The sequence below is a fragment of the Tupaia chinensis genome, unplaced genomic scaffold (genome assembly GCF_000334495.1).
Source record: "Tupaia chinensis unplaced genomic scaffold, TupChi_1.0 Scaffold000571_1, whole genome shotgun sequence".
NCBI lineage: Eukaryota > Metazoa > Chordata > Mammalia > Scandentia > Tupaiidae > Tupaia > Tupaia belangeri.
The window spans coordinates 88,579-112,093 of NW_006160085.1; the positions used below are offsets into that span (position 1 = coordinate 88,579).

General features: G+C 40.3%; 1 protein-coding gene across 1 annotated transcript in view; it reads left to right on the forward strand.

The window, feature by feature from the left end:
* Positions 1–23,515, forward strand: part of TAF1 (TATA-box binding protein associated factor 1) — a 103,630-nt gene that overhangs the window by 39,260 nt on the left and 40,855 nt on the right. The window contains 11 exon segments of the mRNA XM_014591417.2: positions 1,333–1,508; positions 2,101–2,279; positions 5,875–6,005; positions 6,040–6,122; positions 6,770–6,935; positions 8,985–9,196; positions 12,878–12,986; positions 13,210–13,308; positions 13,616–13,793; positions 20,900–20,967; positions 22,159–22,281. Of these exon segments, the coding sequence (XP_014446903.1) occupies positions 1,333–1,508; positions 2,101–2,279; positions 5,875–6,005; positions 6,040–6,122; positions 6,770–6,935; positions 8,985–9,196; positions 12,878–12,986; positions 13,210–13,308; positions 13,616–13,793; positions 20,900–20,967; positions 22,159–22,281 (1,524 nt within the window).

Below are 23,515 nucleotides of genomic sequence, written 5' to 3' on the forward strand. Positions count from 1 at the left end.
CAGGTCCGGGACTCGAACCGTGGTTGGCTACATGGGAGTTCAGCGACATAGTCATTATGCTAACTGCTGGTCCCAGCAGAGTCTTCATACCATGATCCAGCCCTAGTCTCAGCCCTAGCCTAGGTCGTGGGCATGTGTCTGATATGTATAGGGAGATCCCAGTATATGAAGTGGGGATTTTCCCTTCTAAGTCCAGTTGCATTACCACTATGTCATTGATTGGCTCCCTGGATTTAGCTTTCCTTGTTATTTTCTTTCTTTCTTTCTTTCTTTCTTTCTTTCTTTTTCTTTTTCTTTTTCTTTTTCTTTATGCCTTCACCAGAGAGAGGGAGAGACAGAAAAATAGAGACGGTGAGAGGGAAAGCGAGAAATCACCCCTGAGGGGGAATGGCCATATCGCAGTGCCTTCTCCAGTTTCTTCCCAGGATCTTGGGTATGTGCACACACATGCCCAGTGTGTTTTTTAAGCCACCAGGTTTGGGATTCAAACTGCAGTTGGCCATGTGGGAGTCTAGTGATGTAACCACTATGCCACCTGCTGGGTCCTTTTTTTAAAAAATTTTTTGCCTTAGGGTGCTTACGCTCTCCAGAATAAGAGAGACATACCACAATAGGGAATATGAGAAATCATCCCCCAGGGAGGATGGCCACACTACAATTTCTTCTTCTCCATTCTCCTGCGATCTTGGGCACAGACATATACATGCCTGGTGTGAGTTTCAAGCCACCGAGTCCAGGACTCAAACTGTAGTTGGCCATGTGGGAGTCCAGTGATGCAACCACTATAGCATCTGCTGGCCCAGGGTCAGCTTTCTTAAAGCTTTCTGTTTAGGGACCAGCAGTTAGCATAATGGCTGTCACTGGACTCCCACGTAGTCGACTGTGATTCGTGTCCTGGACCCGGTGGCTTAAAACTCACGCCGGGCGTGTGTGCGTGCGTGCCCAAGATCCCGAGAGGAGAATGGAGCAGAAGGGATTGCGGTGTGGCCATCCCCCCTGGGGAGTGATTTCTCGCTGTCTGTCTCTCTCTGTCTGGTGAGCGCACGTGCCCTATAGCGAAAACCTCTCCAAAGGAAAAAAAAAGAAATATTTGTTATGTAAAAGTGTCACTATCAAGAAAATAGTCATCAGCTATACTTAATGTGAGACTAATAGGTATAAGTAAAAAGATTTTCAATAAAAAAAAAGCTTTCTATTTAATCTGGTTTGGGATAATTTTTCCTTTTTTTTTTTTCTTTTGGTCTAATTCTCTAATCAAATGCTGTGGTTTGTCTTTTGAAATCCCTAAATGATGTGTGTGTATATATACACACGTGTCTGTTTCTCTCATAGATCAAAAAATTGTCCCGCTGGGAAGTGATTGATGTGGTACGCACCATGTCAACAGAACAGGCTCGCTCTGGAGAGGGGCCCATGAGTAAATTTGCCCGTGGATCAAGGTTTTCTGTGGCTGAGCATCAAGAACGTTACAAAGAGGAATGTCAGCGCATCTTTGACCTACAGAACAAGTATGTTGTTTTAGTGCTGCAGAAAATCGAAGTAGGAAAAGGGGGGGAGGGGTCCCAGACATTATTTTATAATGAAGTCACCTAAAAACGTGTCTAGGTAGTCAGGTATCTGAGGTATCAGGGTAGTATGGGTTTATTATAATAGCCGCTAGAGTACCTGCTCTCTGCAGAGCAACTTAGCAAAGGTTTTTGAATAGCTAGAGGTGCTAGGCTTGATTAACAGCCTGTTTGTTGTTCTGGCAGCCAGAACAACAGTAAGAGCTGGTGGGTTTTGTGTGAAGGCTCATCTGGAAAAGGATGGTAATATACTATTAAAAAATGAACAGTGTGCTGATTTATTTCTCAAGTTTCCTCCAGGAATTCTGAAAGAATTGCTGTAATTTGTTAAGCTTATATTTCAGAAGCTAAATGTCTAGTTAAACTTTGTAAAGGTTTTCTCTCAAGGGTTTCATGTCTTAGTAAATTTTGAGTATGCCTTCCTAAGGTTGATTACCCAATTTTCTATCATTGCGTGAAGCCATATTTGTTTAACTCTTTATGTACTTTCATGTTTCCCCTGGTCTTACTTTAATATTGTTATTACTCTTTTTAGAGTTTTATCATCAACTGAAGTCTTATCTACTGACACGGACAGTAGCTCAGCTGAAGACAGTGACTTTGAAGAAATGGGAAAGAACATTGAGAACATGTTGCAGAATAAAAAAACTAGTTCTCAGCTCTCACGTGAACGGGAGGAGCAGGAGCGGAAGGAGCTACAGAGGATGCTACTGGGTGAGGGTAATGGCTTCATAGAGTGACAAGAAAGAAAGAATGAAAAAGTTGTATAGGCCTGGCCCTGTAGCCTAGTGGTTAAAGGAGTCAGGTTCCATATGGCCAATCACAGTTCAAATCCCAGCCCATGCACCTTTAAAAATATGCTGGGTGCATGTGTGTGCATACCCCAAATCCCAACAGGATAGAGAAATGGAGAAGGAAGGGATTGTTGTATGACCACACCCCATTGGAGGGAGGATTTCTCTTTCTCTACCTTTCTGTTTCTCTCTGGCCAGTATGTATGCCTTCTGGCAATTAAGAAGAGGAATGTAGATAATTGTAGACTGTAAGTGAAGTAAAGCTAGAGGCAGAAGGAATAGGAGATGAGTATATAAAAACCTGTAGATTAGGTAGATTTCTTTTTTTGAGAGAGAGATTTTTGCTATAGGGTGTGCGTGCTTACCAGAGAGACAGAAAGTGAGAAATCACCCCTCAGAGGGAATGGCCATGCCACAATTCCTTCTCCTCCATTTTCCTCTTGGGATCTTGGGCATACACACACCCGGTGTATTTTAAGCCACCAGGTCTGGCACACGAACCACAGTTGACTATGTGGGAGTCCAGTGACATAACCATTATGTCATCTGCTGGTCCAACAGATTAGGTAGATTTCTGCAAACTTGACTGTAGGTTTGTCTATTGGGACAAATTGAGGAGATGTTATCAATTCACTACTTCTTGTATCAGGTGCCTGGCCAAGCTAGGGCTGTTCATGTTATACTTCAAGTGCACTTTCTGTGCATTCATCCTGGAGTTCTTTTTAAAGAGTTTTTAATATAAAATCCGTGGATAAATTTGAGGTTTTTCCTTGAACCCTCTAAAGTTACATGTAAAATTCTTTGCAAACGTGTTTTTTCTGAATAGATTCATGACTTTCAGAAAATTTTCAAAGGAGTCTTAGACCTTAAAAAGTTAAAAACCAGAAATTGGAGAAATTGAAGGGTAGGGCTGATGATAAGGGCCTGAACTGGGTTGGGATATAGGCACTGAGGAGAAAAAGAGAAAAAAATGAAGGCAATCTTAACTCTGGGGTTACTGGAAAGGTGTGGTTGCATTGATTAAAGTAGTACATTTCAGAGAAATAAGCAGATTTAGGAAGAGACCATACAATGTTTGGGGTTTAAGTTCCTCATGATACTTCTAAATAATGTGCATCAAGCCAGATGTTTAAAAACTTGGAAGTGGAGCTGGCTCTGTGGTTCAGTGTTTAAGGAAGCCAGATCTCACATGGCTGGCTGCACAGTTTGAATACCAGCCATGTGACTTGATAAACATGGTGTGCATCCCCAAAATCCACACAGGATGAAGAAATGAGAAAGGATTGTGGCACGACCATGTCCCATTGGGAAGATACTTTCATCCTCTCCCTCTATTTTCTTTCTCTCTCTAGAAAGCTTGTGTGCCCTTTGGCAAAAGTAACTAAATATAAATAGAGAAATCTTGGATGTAGCAAATGAGACAGAGGACAAAGGTCAAAGATGAGATTTAAATGACTTCTCATTCTCAATATTCTTTGTTTTTTCCTCTCCATTGAAGTTGCATTTTTTAAAAATTTTTATTTATTCATTTTAATTTGACTAGAGAGAGACACAGAGAGAGCGAGAGAGAGAGAAAGTGAGAAAGCAAGCTGCCAGGTCCGGGACTTGAACCATGGTCAGCCATGTGGGAGTATCCAGCGCCCTAACCACCATGCCATCTGCTGGTCCCCTGAAGTTGCATTTAATTGTACTATTTTGACTGCTTGGTAAAGATGTGATAGGTCCTTCTAACAATGTGGTCCTCAAGTCTTTGTTAGTGTTGTCCCGGACCCATGGTATGTATCTATATCACATGGGAATTTGTTAGTAATGTGGAATATGAGGCCTTACTTGAGACATACTGAATTAGAATATTTAGGTTAACAAGATCCTCAGGTAATTTCTATTTATATTAAAATTTAAGTGGCATAAACTAGATCTTAAGACTCTATCTCTGGTGTCATTTTTTTTCCTCTGAGGGATTGCTTGGGTGCTGATTTTTTTTTCAAAAGAATTATTTATTTAATTCCTTTTGTTGTTATTGTTTTTAATTTGACCATAAAGAGACAGAGAGAGAGAAAGCCAGGTCTGGGACTTAAACCATGGTCAGCCATGTGGGAATACAGTGCCTTTAACCACCATGCCACCAGACAGCCCTGGGTGCTGATTTTTTTCATTGCTAGGATGCACGTGTGCTCACCAGAGGAGCACCCTCTAATGGGATGTCATCATACTGAGATCCTTTTTCCTCCACTTCTGCATTCTATCAGGATTTGGGACGTACATACACACACCCGGTATGTTTTTCAAGCCTCTGGGGCCAGGATTTGAACCATCGTCGGCCATGTGAGACCTGGTTCCCTGTGTACCGTGTTTAACCACTATACTACAGGGCTGGCCCACTTGGATGCTTTTTTCCTTTCCCTTTAATTTGCCAGGGAGCGTGCACTCACCAGAGAGAGGGAGAGGATGAAAACACCCCCTAAATGGGGTATCATCATAGTATGATGTCTTTTTTTTTTTTTTTGAGAAGTTTTTTTGCTATAGGGCACGTGCACTCGCCAGAAAGACAAAGAGAGACAGACAGACAGAAAGCGAAAAATCACCCCCCAGGGGGCATGGCCATGCCGCAATCCCTTCTTCTCCATTGTCCTGTCAGGATCTTGGGCACGCACGCACACGTGCCCGACATGAGTTTAAGCCACTGGGTCCGGGACTCGAACCGTGGTCAACTACATGGGAGTCCAGTGACATAGCTGTTAGCTAACTGCTGGTCCCAGTATAATGTCTTTTTTCATTTCTTCATCCTGTCAGGATGTGTGCCCAGTATGTTTACCAAGACATTTGGGCTGGAAATTTGAACTGTGCAGTCAGCCATGTGAGTTCTGGCTCCTTTAATCACTAGGCCACTAGTCTTGGCTGGGTGCTCTTTGTAAAAAATGGGATTATTCAACTACTTCTCTTGCTCTATTGTTTTTTTTTTTTTTTGAGAGGTTATAGGGCACGTGTGCTCGCCACACAGACAGAGACATAGAGACAGAAAGCAAGAAATCACCCCCCAGGGGGGATGGTCACCCCTCAATCCCTTCTCCTCCATTCTCCTCTCGGGATCTTGGGCATGCACGCACATGCACCCGGCGTGAGTTTCAAGCCACTGGGTCCGGGACGTGAACCGCGGTCCACTACGTGGGAGTCCGGCGACATAGTCATTACGCTAACTGCTGGTTCTCTCTTGCTCTATTGTTTAGAGGAATCAGAATGCATCTTCTTGCTTTTCTGTCTTCTATAGTAAACATGTAGTTCTTTGAGGTTCTGTCAAGGGACTCTTATACTCATAGAAATGGGAAAATTGGTAGTATCAAAATAAAGTCAGGAAAGGATAAATCATTGTACTCCTGGGGCTGGGGGTCAGTTTAATGCTTTCTATAGAACTACAGTTTTGTGCCATGTTGAGCTTTGATGTCTCTGTTTGAACTGAAGAAAATGGCCACTTGAAGTGGTAGGAGAATGTTTGGAAATCTTTTTCTACCTTGCAGCAGCTGGTTCAGCATCCTCAGGAAATAATCACAGAGATGATGACACAGCTTCTGTGACTAGCCTTAATTCTTCTGCCACTGGCCGCTGTCTCAAGATTTATCGTACATTTCGAGATGAAGAGGGGAAAGAGGATGTTCGCTGTGAGACCGTCCGAAAACCAAGATTATGTTCGCTGTGAGACCGTCCGAAAACCAGCTGTCATTGATGCTTATGTGCGCATACGAACCACAAAAGATGAAGAGTTTATGTGAGTTCAATCTGCCACTTTTTAGTGTGATAGGGAGAATAATGGTAAAGAATAGGAATGGGGATCAGGGTTGGTACTTGAATTTTAGTGATGCAATCCTGCACAGTTGTTCCTGGAAGTCTGCCATAATTGGGAACCAGCTTGCTTTTAAATTTTTGGAGGCCAACATGGTGTAATGCAACAGTAAGTGCTACTCAAATGATGCTGGATTCATATGGAAGATCAGGTTTGGCCCCTTGAGGTAGCTTCTTTCTCTCTATTTCTCCCATTAAATTAACCACTCCCCTACCCCCAGACACACACACATACACAAAAACCATAATCTTTGTGTTGGACCAGGGCCAAATCACACAGAAAATTCTGAATTTGCTGCAAAATAAAGGCATGTCTGGTTTTATCTACGTCATTTGCATTTTGGTTGATTGGCTTGGAATAATCTTAGGACTTTCTTCGTACTTACGCTAGAGAAGTTCTTCTTTGTAAATGGAGGCCTAACTAGTGAGGGAGCTGAACATGCCCAGTAGCCCCTTTTATTTTAGTTCTGTACAGATTACTTTAGTTCTGAGGTGTTAGCTATAAGGACAGTCGTCTTGGTTTAGATGAATTTATAGTCCTGTGATTTTTCTCTCCCCCTTCCTGTTATTCAGTCGGAAATTTGCCCTTTTTGATGAACAGCATCGAGAAGAGATGCGAAAAGAGCGGCGGAGCTTTCAAGAGCAGCTGAGGCGGCTTAAGAGGAACCAAGAGAAGGAGAAGCTTAAGGGTCCTCCTGAGAAGAAACCCAAAAAAATGAAGGAGCGTCCTGATCTAAAAGTAAATATATGGGCCAGCAGGTGGCATGGAAGTTAAGGTGGCCGGATCCCACGTGACTGACTATTTGGTTTGAGCCCCAGACCCAACTTCTTGAAAACATGCCAGGTGTATGTGTATGTGTGCCTAAAATCCTGAGTGGGGAATGAATTGCAGAATACATGCTCTCCATTAACTTTTTTAAAAGAGATTTTTACTATAGAGCACATGTGCTCACTAGAGAGACGAGACAGACATACAGTGAGAAATCACCTCTCGGGGGATGGCCACACCACAATTTCTTCTCTATTCTCTTGGGATTTTGGGCATGCACGCACACTTGCCCTGAGTGAGTTTTAAGCCACTGGGTCTGGGACATGAACTATGGTCAACTACCTATGGGTCAAGCAACATTACCATTACACCATTTGCTGATTCCTTCCATTAACATTTTGTAAATTTTTTTTTGGAGAGGTTTTCGCTATAGGGCGCGTGCACTCGCCAGACAGACAGAGAGCGACATAGAGACAGAAAGCGAGAAATCACCCCCCAGAGGAGATGGTCACGCCGCAATCCCTTCTCCTCCATTCTCCTCTTGGGATCTTGGGCACGCACGCACATGCGCCTGGCGTGAGTTTTAAGCCACTGGGTCCGGGACGTGAACCGCAGTCGACTATGTGGGAGTCCAGCGACATAGCCATTACCCGACATTTTGTAAATTTTTTTAATTGTACATATTATTAGACACAACAAAAGTAAAACATGGTTGAAATACAGGTTGCTTTGCATAACTGAGGTAGCATTTCAGATTTTACTGTTCATGTGATTGTAATGTGCACCATAAGATGAGGTAACTGTGGTACAGTGGAAAGAGATATGAGGAAACTGGTGATTGAGATCAAGGTGGTCCTACACTTAATAGTTCTGTGACCTTAACCTTTCCAAAACTGTTTTCTATCAGATGATACCTGTTTCACAGTGTTATTGTATTAAATGACACAATGTATAGGAGACACTTTATAAACTAAAATACTCAACAAATATAAAATGCTGTTATTAACATGTGCTGAGGTCATTAAATATTTTAATGTTCCTTTCTTGTATGTGATACTGGATAAGCATGATATAGTATTGGTCCCATTTTACCAATGAAACTGAGGTTTAGGTTAGCAGAGCTAATTGATTGGAAAACTTATATGGAAATGGTTTTAGCCAGCTTTTTCCTTGTTTTGACAAGGAGCTGGAAATATCCTCAGCTGACTATGCTGTGAATGCAGCTTTGGATTTCTAACACCTGTTCTCCTGTATATTTAATATTTTCATAACTTACAATTTAATTGGGAGTGAATATTCTTTCCCCTTTCTTTCTTTCTTGATTTTTTAAAAATGGCCAGCCATGGTGATGAAGGCAGCTGGATCCCTCATGGCCAACCGTGTGGTTTGAAAACCAGACCTGGCTTTCTGAGAAACACACCAGGCTTTGTGTGTATGTGTGTGTGGCTCAGATCCTGAGAGGAAAATGGAGAAGGGATTGTGGTATGATCAGTCCTCACAGGGGGTGCTTTCTCAGTCCATCCCCCTCTAGCCCCACAACGCATTGGCTCATGTTCCCTCTGGAAAAATTTTTAAAAAGATATTTTGAAACACTGGAAAAAAGTGAGAAAGCATCTCCCCTCCCCACGTGGGAAATGGTCACACTGCAATCTCTTTTTCTCCATTTCTCTCTCCTTTCAGTACTTAGGGCATACATATACAGGTGCCCAGTTGTTTGTTTGTTTGTTTGTTTGCTTGTTTTTTTAATCACCAGGACTGGGATTCAGAGAATGCTGTCAGCCATATGGAATCAGTTGCCCTAACCATCATGCCATGGGCTGGCCCTCATTTTTTTAAAAATGTATCAGTTCCATACATGACCTTTTGTACAGTGGTTAATAGTTGTATCACCATTTTATTAGAACTAAAGTTCTGAAGCTGCCATGTTTCTCCCCTGCTTTGTATATATTTCTTACCTGATTATCTCTGGCATAATTTCAGCCTGCTTGCCTTTGACTGTTGATATTTTTCCTTTTGCAGTTGAAATGTGGGGCATGTGGTGCCATTGGGCATATGAGGACAAATAAATTCTGTCCTCTCTATTATCAAACAAATGCTCCACCTTCTAACCCTGTTGCTATGACAGAGGAACAGGAGGAAGAGTTGGAAAAGACAGTCATTCATAATGATAATGAAGAACTTATCAAGGTTGAAGGGACCAAGATTGTCTTGGGGAAACAGCTAATTGAGAGGTAAGGGATAGCAGGTAGGAAGTGCTGTCAAGAGATCTGTTGGAAAGTTGATGATGGTGGGTGGCAGGGATGGTGGATATGATGTATTCTCTGAAGCAGAACTAAACATACAGAATTTTGGATGATTTTCCTCAGTAATTATTTCCAGTAGTAAAAATGACAAAACTCCGGGCCAAGAGGTGACATAGTGATTGTGGCGCTGAGTTCCCACATGGCTGACCATGGTTTAAGTCCTGGTGACTTGAAACTCAAGCTGCTGAGTGTATGTGCATGTGTGCCCAAAATTCTGAGAGGAAACTGAAGGAAAAGGAATTGTGGTGTGGCCCACGTTCACTGGGGATGATTTCTCTCTCTCTCTCTCTGTCGCTCTGGGAAATACACATGCCCTATAGCACAAAAATCTCTCTCTAAAGAAAAATTATAACTCTCATTAATCTCTACCACTTTGCTACCTGACTTTTTTGAGTCTTTTTCTGTATTTAAGCAAAACCATTCTTTCCAGGTTAGTTAGGAAGATAAAATGAGACTATAAAACATAGATATAGTGGAACCAGCAGTTAGCTTAATGGCTATGTCGCTGGGCTCCCATGTAGTCGACCACGGTTCAAGTCCCGGACCCAGTGGCTTAAAACTCACACCGGGCGTTTGTGCGTGCATGGCAAAGATCCCAAGAGGAGAATGGAGAAGAAGGGATTGCAGCATGGCCATCTTCCCTGGGGGGTGATTTCTCTCTTTCTGTCTGTCTGTGTCTGTTCTGGGTATCAAACGCGCCCTATAGCAAAAAGCTCTTAAAAACAAAACAGAACAAACATAGATATAGTATAGTGCCTGGCATATAGTGGATGCTCAAGTTAGATGTTCATTTCCTCTTCCTATTCTACTTCCTATTACTTAAAATACTTGCAAAGTCCTGATGTCAGAGTATTTTGATAATGGACCATCCAGAGGATTGAGGAGACACATAAACTATGCTTAGTCCTGTTTTTGCCCTTAGAGAGTTTAATAGACAATAAAATGAAGTTTCTAGATTTTTTCACCTTTGTAGTGTGAAAATTAGAAACCTATGGAAAAATGGAAAGAAGACAGACTCTATTATAAATTCGCCAGTTGTTAACATTTTGCCATATTTTCTTTCTCTTTAATATGCCTAGATTTTTTTTTTTCCGCTAAAGTAGTTGGAAGTTTCAGGTATCATTTATTCCCAAATTCTTTTTTTTTTGTTTTTGAGAGGTTTTTTGCTATAGGATGTGTGCACTTCACAGAAATACAAAGAGAGACAGAGAGACAGAAAGTGAGAAATCACCCCCCAGGGGGAATGGCCACGCCACAATCCCTTCTCCTCCATTCTCCTCTTGGGATCTTGGGCATGCACAAACATGTGCCCTGTGTGAGTTTAAGTCACCGGATCTGGGAGTCAAACTGCGGTCGACTACGTGGGAGTCCAACGACATAGCCATTACACCAACTCCTGGTCCCGAATTCTTTTTTTTTTTTTTTTTTTTTTTTTTTGAGAGGTTTTTGCCATAGGGCATGTGTGTTCACTTGAAAGAGAGACAGAAAGTGAGAAATCAACCCCCGGGGGGATGGCCACGCCACAGTCCCTTTTCCATTCTCCTCTTGGGATTTTGGGCACGCATGCACGTGCGTGAATTTAATATCATGGTGATGTTCTGTGCTTACTCTATCACACAACATTTTAATCACATTATTAAAGTGATGATTCCCAGGTATTGTAATAAAGGTGTGTTTTTCTTTTTCCCATGTGGGTGAATATCTTTTTTTTCTTTATAATTATTTTATTTATATTTATTCATTCATTTATTTATTTTTTTAATTTGACCAGAGAGAGACAGAGGTTGAGAGTGAGAGAGGAAGTGAGAAAGCAGGCCACCAGATTCAGGACTTGAACCCTGGTCGGCCATGTGGGAGTGTCCAGCGCCTTAATCACCACGCCACCTACATGCACTGAGTTTTAAGGTTCTGGATCTGAGATTCGTGATCGACTATGTGGGAGTCCAGCAACGTAACTGCTACACCATCTGCTGGTTCTGTATATCTTATTTCCTTGTAGTCTTTCAGTAGATTTTCCATCTATTGATTATTGCTTCACTTGATTATTTCATTGGGAACTGCAAAATAGTGATTTTTTTTTTCAATTCTTATATTCTTTCTTTTTATTTATTTATTTATTTATTTTTTACTTTTTTTTTTTTTTGGGGGGGTTTTTTCTTTAGGGCCCGGGGCCCCCCCGACAGAGACATAGAGACAGAAAGCGAGAAATCACCCCCCAGGGGGGATGGCCACGTCGCAATCCTTTCTCCTCCATTCTCCTCTCGGGATCTTGGGCACGCACGCACACGCGCCCAGTGTGAGTTTTAAGCCACCGGGTCCGGGACGCGAACCATGGTCGACTACATGGGAGTCCAGTGACATAGCCATTACGCTAACTGCTGGTTCCCAACATCAATATATTTATTGTATTTTTTGTATAATATATATAAAATAGTCATAGAATTTTTTAAAAATTCTTTTTTTCAATTAATTACTTAATTAAATTTGCAAGAGACATAGAGAAAGAAAGTGAGAGAGTAAGCAGCCAGGTCTGGGATTTGAGCTATGGTCAGGCATGTGGGAGTCTAGCACTTTATCTACTATGCCCCTACTTACAGAATTTCATACCAGATACCACTACTAACAACAAACCTATGGTTCAGGATTTTTTTTTTTTTTTTTGAGGGTTTTTCCATTACGGCGATGTTTTTTTTTGAGGTTTTTGCTATACGGCGCGTGTGCTCACCAGACAGACAGAAAGAGACAGAGACAGAAAGTGAGAAATCAGCCCCCAGGTGGGATGGCCCCGCCACCATCCCTTCTCTATTCTCTTGGGATCTTGGGCATGCATGCACACGTGCCCGGCGTGCGTTTTAAGCCACCAGGTCTGGGACATGAACCGTGGTCGACTACATGGGAGTCCAGCGACATAGCCATTATGCTAACTGCTGGTTCAGGATATTTTTTGCTTTTAGTCCTTGGACAGTATGCCACTGACGTTGTACAGTCGGGATATTACATTTCAAATATATTTGAATTTTTTTTGTGTGTCAATGTGGTTTAAGTTAGACTCTTTTTTTGCTTTTTTTTAGTATTAGGTTCTTCTTTTCCATCTTTGTTGATTTGATTGATCATATCTGTAATGGTCATTATATTTCAAAGCACATTAGAAAAAGAAAATGTGGTATCTTGATTATTTTCAATGGGAGGGAAGAAGGTGAATGGGTATTAATGATTGAAGGAACCCCAAACTAGTTTTTTTAAAAAAACAAATGTTTTTTAATTTCTTTCTTGTTTTCATTTTCAGTGAGTTAAATTTCTTAGCCTTAAATCTAAAATAGAATGTTGGAGCTGAAAGTATTCTTAAAATTCCTTTAGCCTAGTTCCCTTATCTCCCAAATAGGAAACTGAGGTGAAGTTGTGACTTGACTAGTTTATTAGTTTGGAGATCATATGAGGCCTTGCCCGATTTGAGCCTTAGATGGTAGATGTCTGGCCTTTGGCTTGTTTTTTTTCTTCCCCAGACTAATGCTCAGGTACTTTGGACTTTTTCATTGTAATTGCTTTTTTTCCCCACTCCTGGGAACTAGAAATATGGGCTGCATGCTATTAAAGTGTTATTATTTGCAGCGCAGATGAGGTTCGCAGAAAATCTCTCGTTCTCAAGTTCCCTAAACAGCAACTTCCTCCCAAGAAGAAACGACGAGTTGGAACCACTGTTCACTGTGACTATTTGAATGTGAGTATCTACATTGCTCCTTTCTGATCAGGTCGGTTCTCACTGATTTCCCTAGCCTTTTATGTCATGGATCTGATAGCCTTAGTTTTTACCTTTGGCCTTATGTGAGGATTATGTGTATTTTTTATTACAAAATTTCTAAAATGTATTTGTCTAGTTAGAGAATATCATGTATTTTTTTTTCTTGGTCTAAAGAAGCATTCTGATTTCTTATTCTTTTTAGAGACCTCACAAGTCCATCCACCGGCGCCGGACAGACCCTATGGTGACACTGTCTTCCATCTTGGAGTCTATTATCAATGACATGAGAGATCTTCCAAATGTTAGTTCATTGCATTGGGATATCTTCAGTAGGGATGGCAAGGCTCTTTGTTCTGTCTGTGATTTCAGAAAGAGGACAGTAGATGTATATACTTAGGTACACAGAACTCCTGAAGCTTTGTAATGTAGTTTTCTTTTTGTTTATTTTTTTAATAGTTTAGTAGAGGAAACAGATTTACTGTATCTAAAAAGATTCCTTTAAGAGGTGATGGCCAGGTTATCAACATAGATAAGACATGGGAGAGTCTTCAGGAATTGACTGTCAAGTGTTCTTTGCTCATGGATGATTCTGGCTCTTGTTTGCACAGACATACCCTTTCCATACTCCAGTTAATGCGAAGGTTGTAAAGGACTACTACAAAATCATTACTCGACCAATGGACCTACAGACACTCCGTGAAAATGTGCGTAAACGCCTCTACCCATCTCGGGAAGAGTTCAGAGAGCATTTGGAGCTAATTGTGAAAAATAGTGCAACAAAAAATGGTAAGAGTCACCTGTTAATTGACTGCAAAGTCAACTTTCAGATCTTTATCTCTTACTGGTCCTAGATTAAGACTAGATTGGACTGACTGAAATATATTAGTGAATTTGGGGGTATGAAAACCAGGTTACATAAATTTTCAGTCATTGAATAAATTTTGCTCTTTTGTTTTTTTCTTTTTAGAGAATTTGGAGTTTTATCTGTTAAAATAAAATACTTGCATGGGGTGTAGTGGGAGGAAGAAATGGGCCTAAGTAAACAGATGAGTGGCATTCAGTGGAGATTGAACCTGTGAAAATTATGTGCTTGTGACCATATTTCATTTCTGTGAATCTTTGACTTGGTCTACAAATTTGTTACAGGGGCTGTTATGTGTCCACTTTGCTCAATAGCTGGAAAGGAAGGAGGAAGAAATCTGTTTCTGAGTCTTAAAAGGGGGGAAAAGATACAGCTTCTGCATGTAAAGGATAAGGTTTTCTCGTTTCCAGTTGCATCCTTGAGCATTTACATGTAAGTGTAGGGATTCAGAGTATAGATAGAATATTGAGTCATGGCTCTGCCACTTACTAATAGAGTTATTGTGTTACATATTGTAACAAACAAAAATTACAAATTATTTAATCTCTCCTAGCGTCCTCAATTTTCTCATCTGTAAACACGGGATAAGTAGTAGTCATATGTCACTTAATGATGGGGATATGTTCTGAGAAATAAGTAGTTAGGCAATTTCATTATTATGTGAACAGCATAGTATACTTACACAAACCTAGATGATATAGCCTATAACACATCTAGGCTGTATGGTATAATCTCATGGGACTACTGTCATATTATGCATATGGAGTTCATCGTTAACTGAAATGTGGTCATGCAGTGTATGACTTTACCTAGGTTTAAAAACCTCTCACAAGCAGGCCTCACCCATTGATCTAGCCTCATCTCCAGTAACTTGTTCCTGTACCCACTGTAGACTCTAGCCACACACTCACCATTGTATTTCACCAGATACCCTATGCCTTTTCTTTTCCTTTTTCATTTTAATTGCAAGAGAGCATATGTTCTCACCGGAGAGTGAAAGCCAACCTCCAATGGTGTGTGGTCACACCACAATCCTTTTCCCACTTTCCTCCCCTTAGGGTTTTGAGAATGCATGTGATCCCAGCATGTTTTTCAAGCTGCTGGGGTCAGGATTCAAATTTTGATTGGCCATGTGGGATCTAGCTCCCAGTATGTAGTGTTTAATCATTATGCTATGGGGCCATCCTTCCTATACCATTGTTTAATGCTTTTGTACAGTCTTTATCATCTCTTTGGAATGCCCTTTCTTTTTCTTTTTTTAATTCACAGTAGAGTGAGAAAGAAAGAGGGACAACTCTCTGTAGTGCTTTGTCCTGTCATGGTCCCCTTCTTTCAGTCCTCTGACCCACCAGGATCCTGGGCACATCTGTATGCATACCTGTTGTGTTTTCAGGCTGACTGGTCTGGGATTTGAAGAGCAGTCAACATGTGACTTGAAGCTTCATAGACTGGCACACTGTTGACTGTACCACAGATGCTGTGCTGTGTAATGCCCTTTTGTCCCTCCAGTGGTGAATTTTCATTTATATTTGCAGGACAGATCATATCATTTCTTCATGAAAATTTATCCAAATTGCCCAAAATACTTATTTTTTTCTTTTTTAAAAATAATTTTATTAGGGAACCAGCAGTTAGCATAATGGCTATGTCGCTGGACTCCCACATAGTCGACCGCGGTTCGCGTCCCGGACCCGGTGGCTTGGAACTCACGCTGGGCGCGTGTGCGTGCGTGCCCAATATCCCGAGAGGAGAATGGATGAGAAGGGATTGTGGCATGACCATCCCCCCTGGGGGGGGTGATTTCTCACTTTCTGTCTCTATGTCTGTCTCTGTCTGGTGAGCGCACGCGCCCTATAGCAAAAACCTCTCCAAAAAAAAAAAGCAAAATTTTATTAGATGGCATGCTTGCTCACTGGAGTTGGGGGGGAGTTAAAATAAGAAAGCATTCCCACACCACAATCTCTTCTCTTCCATTTTTCCCTGAGAGATTTTGGGCATGCACACATACATGCCTAACGTGTTTTTAAAGCTGCTGGGTCTGGAACTTGAAACACTCAGTTGGCCATTGTGGAATCTAACCACCTTAAGCACCATGCCACCAGCTGGCCCAAATTAAATATTACAGCTCTTATTGTTATTCTATAATTATGTATCTGACTCTCCTACCACATTATGACCTCCTAGAGAGACTGTCTGATTTATGCTTTATATTCTCAGGGCCTACATGAGTATCAGACCCATAGACAAAGGAAGGATAAGTTTATGTTAGACCCAGTTGTCATTCAGGTTGCAAAAATAGTTTCTTAAACAAAAAATCATACTGGAAGGGTCATGGGAAGGTGAGTTGACTTTTAAAATGGAGAACTTGAGATACGTATGGATAATTAAGGTAGATATGATAGTAAGAAATTAGAAACTTAAAAATTGTAATTTTCTGACAGCCTGGCAAAACTCCCCCAGTTTACTTCTAGTTCTTGGACATACCCAGATGCTGAAGATAATAGTAGTAATAATAACACTATGGTACGAAGTGCTTTACTTACATTGTTTTCTTTATTTCGCCATAAGAAATCTTTGAAATGAATACTATCATTCTCATTTTCCAGATGAACATAGAGGCTAGTAGTGTTTAAACATCTTGATGGAGGTATCACACAGTTAAAATGTAGCAAAATAGAGATGTTAATTTCAGAGCTTGTGCTCTTAACCACCATGCTCCCTAGACTCTTCTCCAATCTTATACTTATTTGCACCTCACAGCCCTGCACTTAATCTTCTGGTGAAGTGCTAGCAACCTAATTTTTGATGGATCAATTGAATACACATCAGAAATATTTTCTGTTTAAACAGCTTTATTGAAATGTAATTTTAAAAAATTATTTATTTTATTCTATTTATTCATTTATTTATTTTTGCACCTCACAGCCATGCACTTAATCTTCTGGTGAAGTGCTAGCAACCTAATTTTTGATGGATCAATTGAATACACATCAGAAATATTTTCTGTTTAAACAGCTTTATTGAAATGTAATTTTAAAAAATTATTTATTTTATTCTATTTATTCATTTATTTATTTAAATTTGGCCATAGAGAGAGACAGAGAGAGAGAGAGAGGGAAAGTGAGAAAGCAAGCCACCAGGTCCAGGACTCAAACTGTGGTCAGTCATGTGGGAACGTCCAGCGACTTAATCATTACACCACCCACTGGTCCCGTATCAACCACTTTTAATACAATGTCCGAATTCAGTGAGATCAGGTTCTGGGTGAGGCATTAAGTGAGAGGGAGGGAGGGAAGGAAAGCGGGAAAGCGAGAAAGTAAGAAAGCAAGCTGCCAGGTCTGGGACATAAACTGTGGTTGACCATGTAGGAGTCCAGTGTCCTCAACCACCATGCCACCTGCGGGGCCCCTGTACATTTTTTAAAAATTTGTTTTCTGGCATGTGCACTTGCTACAGGAAGAGAGAAAGAAACTGAGAAGGAAAGTGAGAAAGTGGGGGCATGGCAATACCACAGTCCTGTCTCCTCCATTCTCCTCTTGAGATTTTAGGTGCACATATGTGTGTTTATTGTGTTTATCACACTGCCAATCCAGGACTTAAACCTCCCAGTTGACCAGGTGGGATTCAGTGCCTTAAATGCCACCAGCTTGCCACCTGTTTGTACTTTGTGACTGATACAAATAACAGAGCTCTGGGGGCCGGCAGGTAGTGTGGTGGTTAAGGGTGTTGGACCTGGCTGCTTGCTTTCTCTCATTCTCTCTCTCTCTCTCTCACTCTCTCTCACTCTCTCTCTCACTCTCTGTCCCTCTCTGGTCAAATTAAAATAAATAATGTTAAATAAAATAATTCTTAAAAAATAATAACGGAGCTGTGAACATTTGTATACAAACTTTCACATGGACTTTTATTTTCAGTTCTCTTGGGTATATACCCAGGAGTGGAATTACTGAGTCTATATGGTAACTCTGTTTAACTTTTTTTAAAGAATTATTTATTTTATTAATTATTATTAAGTTGACCAGAAAGAGACAGAGAGAGAGGGAGAGTGAGAAAGCAAGCCTTCAGATCTGGGACTCAAAACCGTCATCAGTCATGTAGGAATCTAGTAACTTAACTACCATGTACCCTGTTGCCTCCAGTGTTTAACTTTTTGAGGAACTGCCAAACTGTTTTCCAGAGGAGTGATACCATTTATAATCCCGCTAGCAGTGTTTACTAATTTCTCTACATCCTCGTCAACACTTGTTATTGTCTGTTTTATTGATTGCAGCCATCCTAGTGGGTATGAAGTGGTATCTCATCCCAGTTTGAATTTGCTTTTCCCTGATAACTAATGGGGCTGTGATTCTTTGCGTGTGCTTAGAAATACCTTTCTTGAACTTTAGTGCATTTGATACTATTGACCACTTTCTCCTCCTTGAAGCTCTCTTCTCCCTTTTATTTGAGTACTTTTTCTAATTACTTCCTACCCTTTTCATTTTCATTACTTCAACTAACGTATGTAACACTGATATCACTATCTCCAGTCCATACCTATCTTCTTGACTCTATACTTGTGCTTCTAGTTATCTGCCAAATATGCCCATTTTTATTGCCCTACTGGCAATGCATTATCTGATTGCCTGTTCAGTGGTATGCCATCTATCTAGTACATCCTAGAATCTCTAGTCATACTTCATTTCACCCTCTTTTCTCCACATTCATTTATGCGAATGAACCATGTCCCATAAGTTGTACCAGCTAAGTTGTTTTGGAACTCACACCTTTTTCCTTTGTTTTCAGAGACAGGGTTTCACCATTTCTTTCTCACACCTTTTTTATTTGTTTTCAGAGACAGGGTTTCACCATTTCTCAGTCCTCCTGCTTTGGCCTCTCAACTGGGACTATAGGGATATTCTGCTATGCCTGGCTCTTTTTTAAATAGGATCTCTCTGTGATGCTCAGGTCAGCGTTGAGCTCATAAACCTCCTGCCTCAGCCTCCACGAGTCTCTGGGATTTGTACAGGTTCACACCACCATGACTGGCTTTTCAGTTGGACCAAGAATTGATCTGAAGCCTCCTATGTGGCTCCATTGTATAGAGCACAGTATCTTATCACATACTACAACATCTGTGTCCCCTTTTGTCTCCATAGCTACTATCTTAGTTGAAGCCCTTCTCATCTCTTGTTTGACTTCTTGCTGTAGAAGGGCCTCTTTTGCTTAACTTTGCGAGATTGCTAAGATTTCTCGGTAAAATAACATGTCAGGCTTTCACTATAATGTTTCGTTTATTGCACGTTTCTAAACTTTTCTAATGCTTCTTGCCTTATTCACAGCATAAATTTGAAAAATTATTCTCTAGCTTAATACTTTAAGTGGCTTGCTTGCTTTTTTTTTTTTTTTTAGTTCAGAAGTGTATGTGCTTGCCAGAGAGAGGAAGCACCCTCTAGTAGGGCTTTGTCAAACCACAATCCCTTTTCCTCTAATTCTCCATTCCATCAGGATTTTGGGTGCACGTGCACACAAGCTTGGTGTGTTTTTCAAGCCACTGGAGTTGGAATTCAAGCTGTAGTCAGTCATGTGAGATCATGATTTTTTATGCATAGCACTTAAATGCTGTGCTATGGGGCCAGCATCCTTCAGTGGCTTTCTCTTGCCTATGGGACCTTTGTACTCTGGCCACTCCTGCCTTTCTAGGTTCATTTCCTGTCTCTTCTACACACAATCTGTCTGTATCAAAGTACTTCTGGTTCCTGGTATGAAATATGCTGCAGCATGTTTCCATGAATTTATTTACTTCTGGGTCTTTTTCCTCCCTCTGGAATGTTGTCCTTCCCCATTGTTTACCTGATATACTTGTACACTTAATGTCTGTGCAAATGCGAGTTACAGTAAATATCCTTCCCTACTCTTCCCCAATAAGCAGATTCAATTGTCATTAAAAAAACTTGTATATTATATTCAACTTCTCCATATTTTGTCCTCTATGCTAATCAGTTTTTTAAATTTTTTGTGGAAATTACTAGATATACACACGAGAGGAGAGGAAAAAATAAACCTTAGTATATATATGTACGCAGTTCCAAGAATTTGCCAGCATATGGCTAATCTTGTTTAGTATGTATATCTAGTCATCATATAATTACATCCATAGATGCTTGAACCACTTATACTCTGTCTTACAAGGACTTATTTTCATGTTATTCTCTTTGACTAAACCAAGAACTCTAAAATTGAAACTGTCTTAATTTTTTCTTATATTCCTATCACTGAACACATCATAGTCATTAAACATTGTTAAATGAATAAACAGATGAATACTGAGTTTTACTAGTAGTTGAGAATATAGCTGAGGTTTAGGCTGTGGCAAACACTAATACAAAATGCTAGACACAGGGAGGTAATCTAGAAAAGGTACTGAAAGGAAGTAGTAAGTGTTAATTGGTTTGATGAAAATGTTTTTCTTCAATCCCTAGTATGCGCTTAAATTAGGGTAGCTGTAGCAAAAAGTAAGGGGTCAAATAATTCAAGGATTTTCTAAAAGCTCTTGATCGAGATTTCAGGGAAACAAATAATAGTCTGATGTGTGGTAGAGATTGTTTTATAACAAAGACCTTGGATTAGCCAGATGTTGTGAGAATATCACAAACCATGAGTTCAGCAAAAAAAAAAAAAAAAAAATTTGCAATCACAAATTATATGTGTTAAGTATGAAAAATTACATAGCATTCATTGATATTTTGAATAATTTTTAAACAAATTGTCATTCCTACATTCATAGTATCATGTTTGAGGTATTAAAGGCAGCAGTGATAGTACTATACGTGGATACACACAAATAAAAGAGCTAGTTTATTCATTTATATTGTATATCTGCTATGTGATAGGCACTGAAAAAGGGAGAGAAAACACATGTGTCCGACCCAACAGCTTAGGCTGGTGCCTGGCATATGATAGGTTTTAAGTAAATGTGTTAAAGGGATGGAGAGGTATTGATAGCTCTTTACTCCCATTTCTAGTGATTCCATCTTTTGCTGTTTCTTTATAGGGCCAAAGCATTCACTGACCCAGATCTCTCAGTGCATGCTGGATCTCTGTGATGAAAAACTCAAAGAGGTAAGCTTTTTAGAAAGACAGAAGAATTTGAAGTTGGCGGGTGGATATAGCAGGGTTTAGAAAGTAGGAAATTGTGCAGAATGAAACTGTAGTCAGCCATGTGGGATCTGTCTTTACATAGTGCTTAACCTACTATGCTACAGGGCGGTCACAAGGGAACATGATATTAAAGCATAACTTTTTTGGTACCAGCAGATGGTGTAATGGTTATGTCGCTGGACTCCCACGTAGTCGATTGTGGTTTGAGTCCTGGACCTGACAGCTTTAAACTCATGTTGGGTACATGGGTGTGCACTCCCAAAATGCTAAGAGGAGAATGGAGGAGAAGGGATTGTGGTGTGGCCATCCCCCCATAGGGTAATTTCTTGCTTTCTGTCTGTCTGTCTGTCTCTCTCTCTGATGAGCACATGCGCCCTATAGCAAAAATTTAAAAAACGCAAAAAAAGCATAACTTATGATTTATTATTGTTTTTTAGTTTTTGCCATAGGGCACGTGCACTCACTGGAGAGAGACAGAGAAATAGTGAGAAATCACCCTGGGGGGATGCCAATGCCACAGTCCCTTTTCCTCCATTCTCCTGGGATTTGGGGCATGAACACATATGAGCTGGATGTGATTTTAAAGCTGCCAGGTCTAGGACTTGAACCATGGTTAATCTGGTGGGTGTCCAGTGCCTTAAACCACCACTCCACCTGCTGGTCCCATTAAAGCATAATTTGCTAAAGATATTTTGTTGTGAAGCTAAGCTAAGCCAAGGGGTGTTTGTTTTTGATAACCTACAAAGAATAGGAAGTAGAATAGCCAAAATAAGTAATTGACACATACCTTTTTTTTTTTTAAAGAATTATCTTATTTAACTTTATTTATATTTTTAAATTTGACCAGAGATGCATAGAGTTGAAAGGAGAGAGAAAGTGAGAAAGCAAGCCTCCAGGTCCGGGACTCAAACTGTGGTCAACCATGTGGGAATCCAGCACCCTTAACCACCATGCCACCTGCCAGCCCAACACATACCTTTTGACCCTTTTACTGCAATGTTTATCTGGACTTTTTACTGGAACCAAATACTAAAAAGTTAAGCTTTTGGGGCAATATAATAGCTAGTCAAACCTTGAATTATCTTTAACTTTTTTTATCATCATTACACCTCAGAGAATCTTCTGTCTTGGCTTTGCTTTCTTGCATTTTAGAAAGAAGACAAGTTGGCTCGTTTAGAGAAAGCTATCAACCCTTTGCTGGATGATGATGATCAAGTGGCATTTTCTTTCATTCTGGACAACATTGTTACCCAGAAAATGATGGCAGTTCCAGATGTAAGTGGTCTCTGTGGTGAATATTGGGAAGATAGTACAGAGTAAAGGAAAATATTATAGAGCATGCACTTATATATATGTGAGCCTCTGAACAGTGTTGTATTTCAGTTGAAACTAGTATGTAACAACCATTTTGCTATATGACTACATTTTCATTGAAACCAAAGAGACTAGGAGCCTTTAGATATAGAGAGGTTCTTGCTGCTGCTATGGACATTTCATATTTGAATGCTTTCAAATTATCCTGGGGAGAAAGAATATCAACTAATAGCAGACTTCTTGACTTAGAGGTACTTCTGAACAGATGACATTTTGATAATTACCCAGTGTTGGTTGTCTTTTTTCTTTCTTTTTTTTTTTTTTCTTTTTATTTGCACCCCTATGGCAAGGCTACACCCCTATGGCAAGGCTACCAAGTTGATTATATGGACCATTTTGATCCCTCCTAGGAATACCATACTGAGTTAACTTTCTCATTGTAGGCATATGCATAGTATGTGTAATGGTATAAAATTTACGGGTGGGACTAGGAAATAAGAAATTTTAATTGTGAGTATTAAGTACAAGTTCTTACCATGTCAGGGCATAAGAAAGCTTAATGGAATTCATGAGCCTCTGAATTCTTTTTTTAAAGAATTATTTTATTTAACTTTATTTATTTTTTAATTTTGAACAGAGAGGGACAGAGAGAGATTGAGAGAGAGAGACAGCAGGAAAGCGAGCTGCCAAGTCTGGGACTTGAACTGCGGTCAACCATCTGAGAGTCCAGCACCCTTTACCACTATACTACCTGCTGGCCCCAAGCCCCTGAATTATTAATATATACTGAGTTTCATATTATACATTTTTCTGGGAAAAGTGTTCATAGGTTTTGTCAGAATATATGTGATCCAACTATGGGTGAGATTCCAGTATTATAGTAATTTCCACTTAATTTCCTTTAAAAAAAAATTAGTAATTTGTTTAATTTAATTAATTAATTTATTTATTTTGAGAGTTTTTTGCTATAGGGCACATGCACTCGCCAGACAGACAGACAGAAAGCGAGAAATCACCCCCTGGGGGGTGGTGGCCATGCTGCAATCCTCTCTCCTCCATTCTCCTCTTGGGATCTTGGGCATGCACACACATGCACCCGGCGTGAGTTTAAGCCACCGTGTCCGGGACTTGAACCGTGGTCAAATACATGGGAGTCCAGCAACATAGCCATTATGCTAACTGCTCATCCCAATTT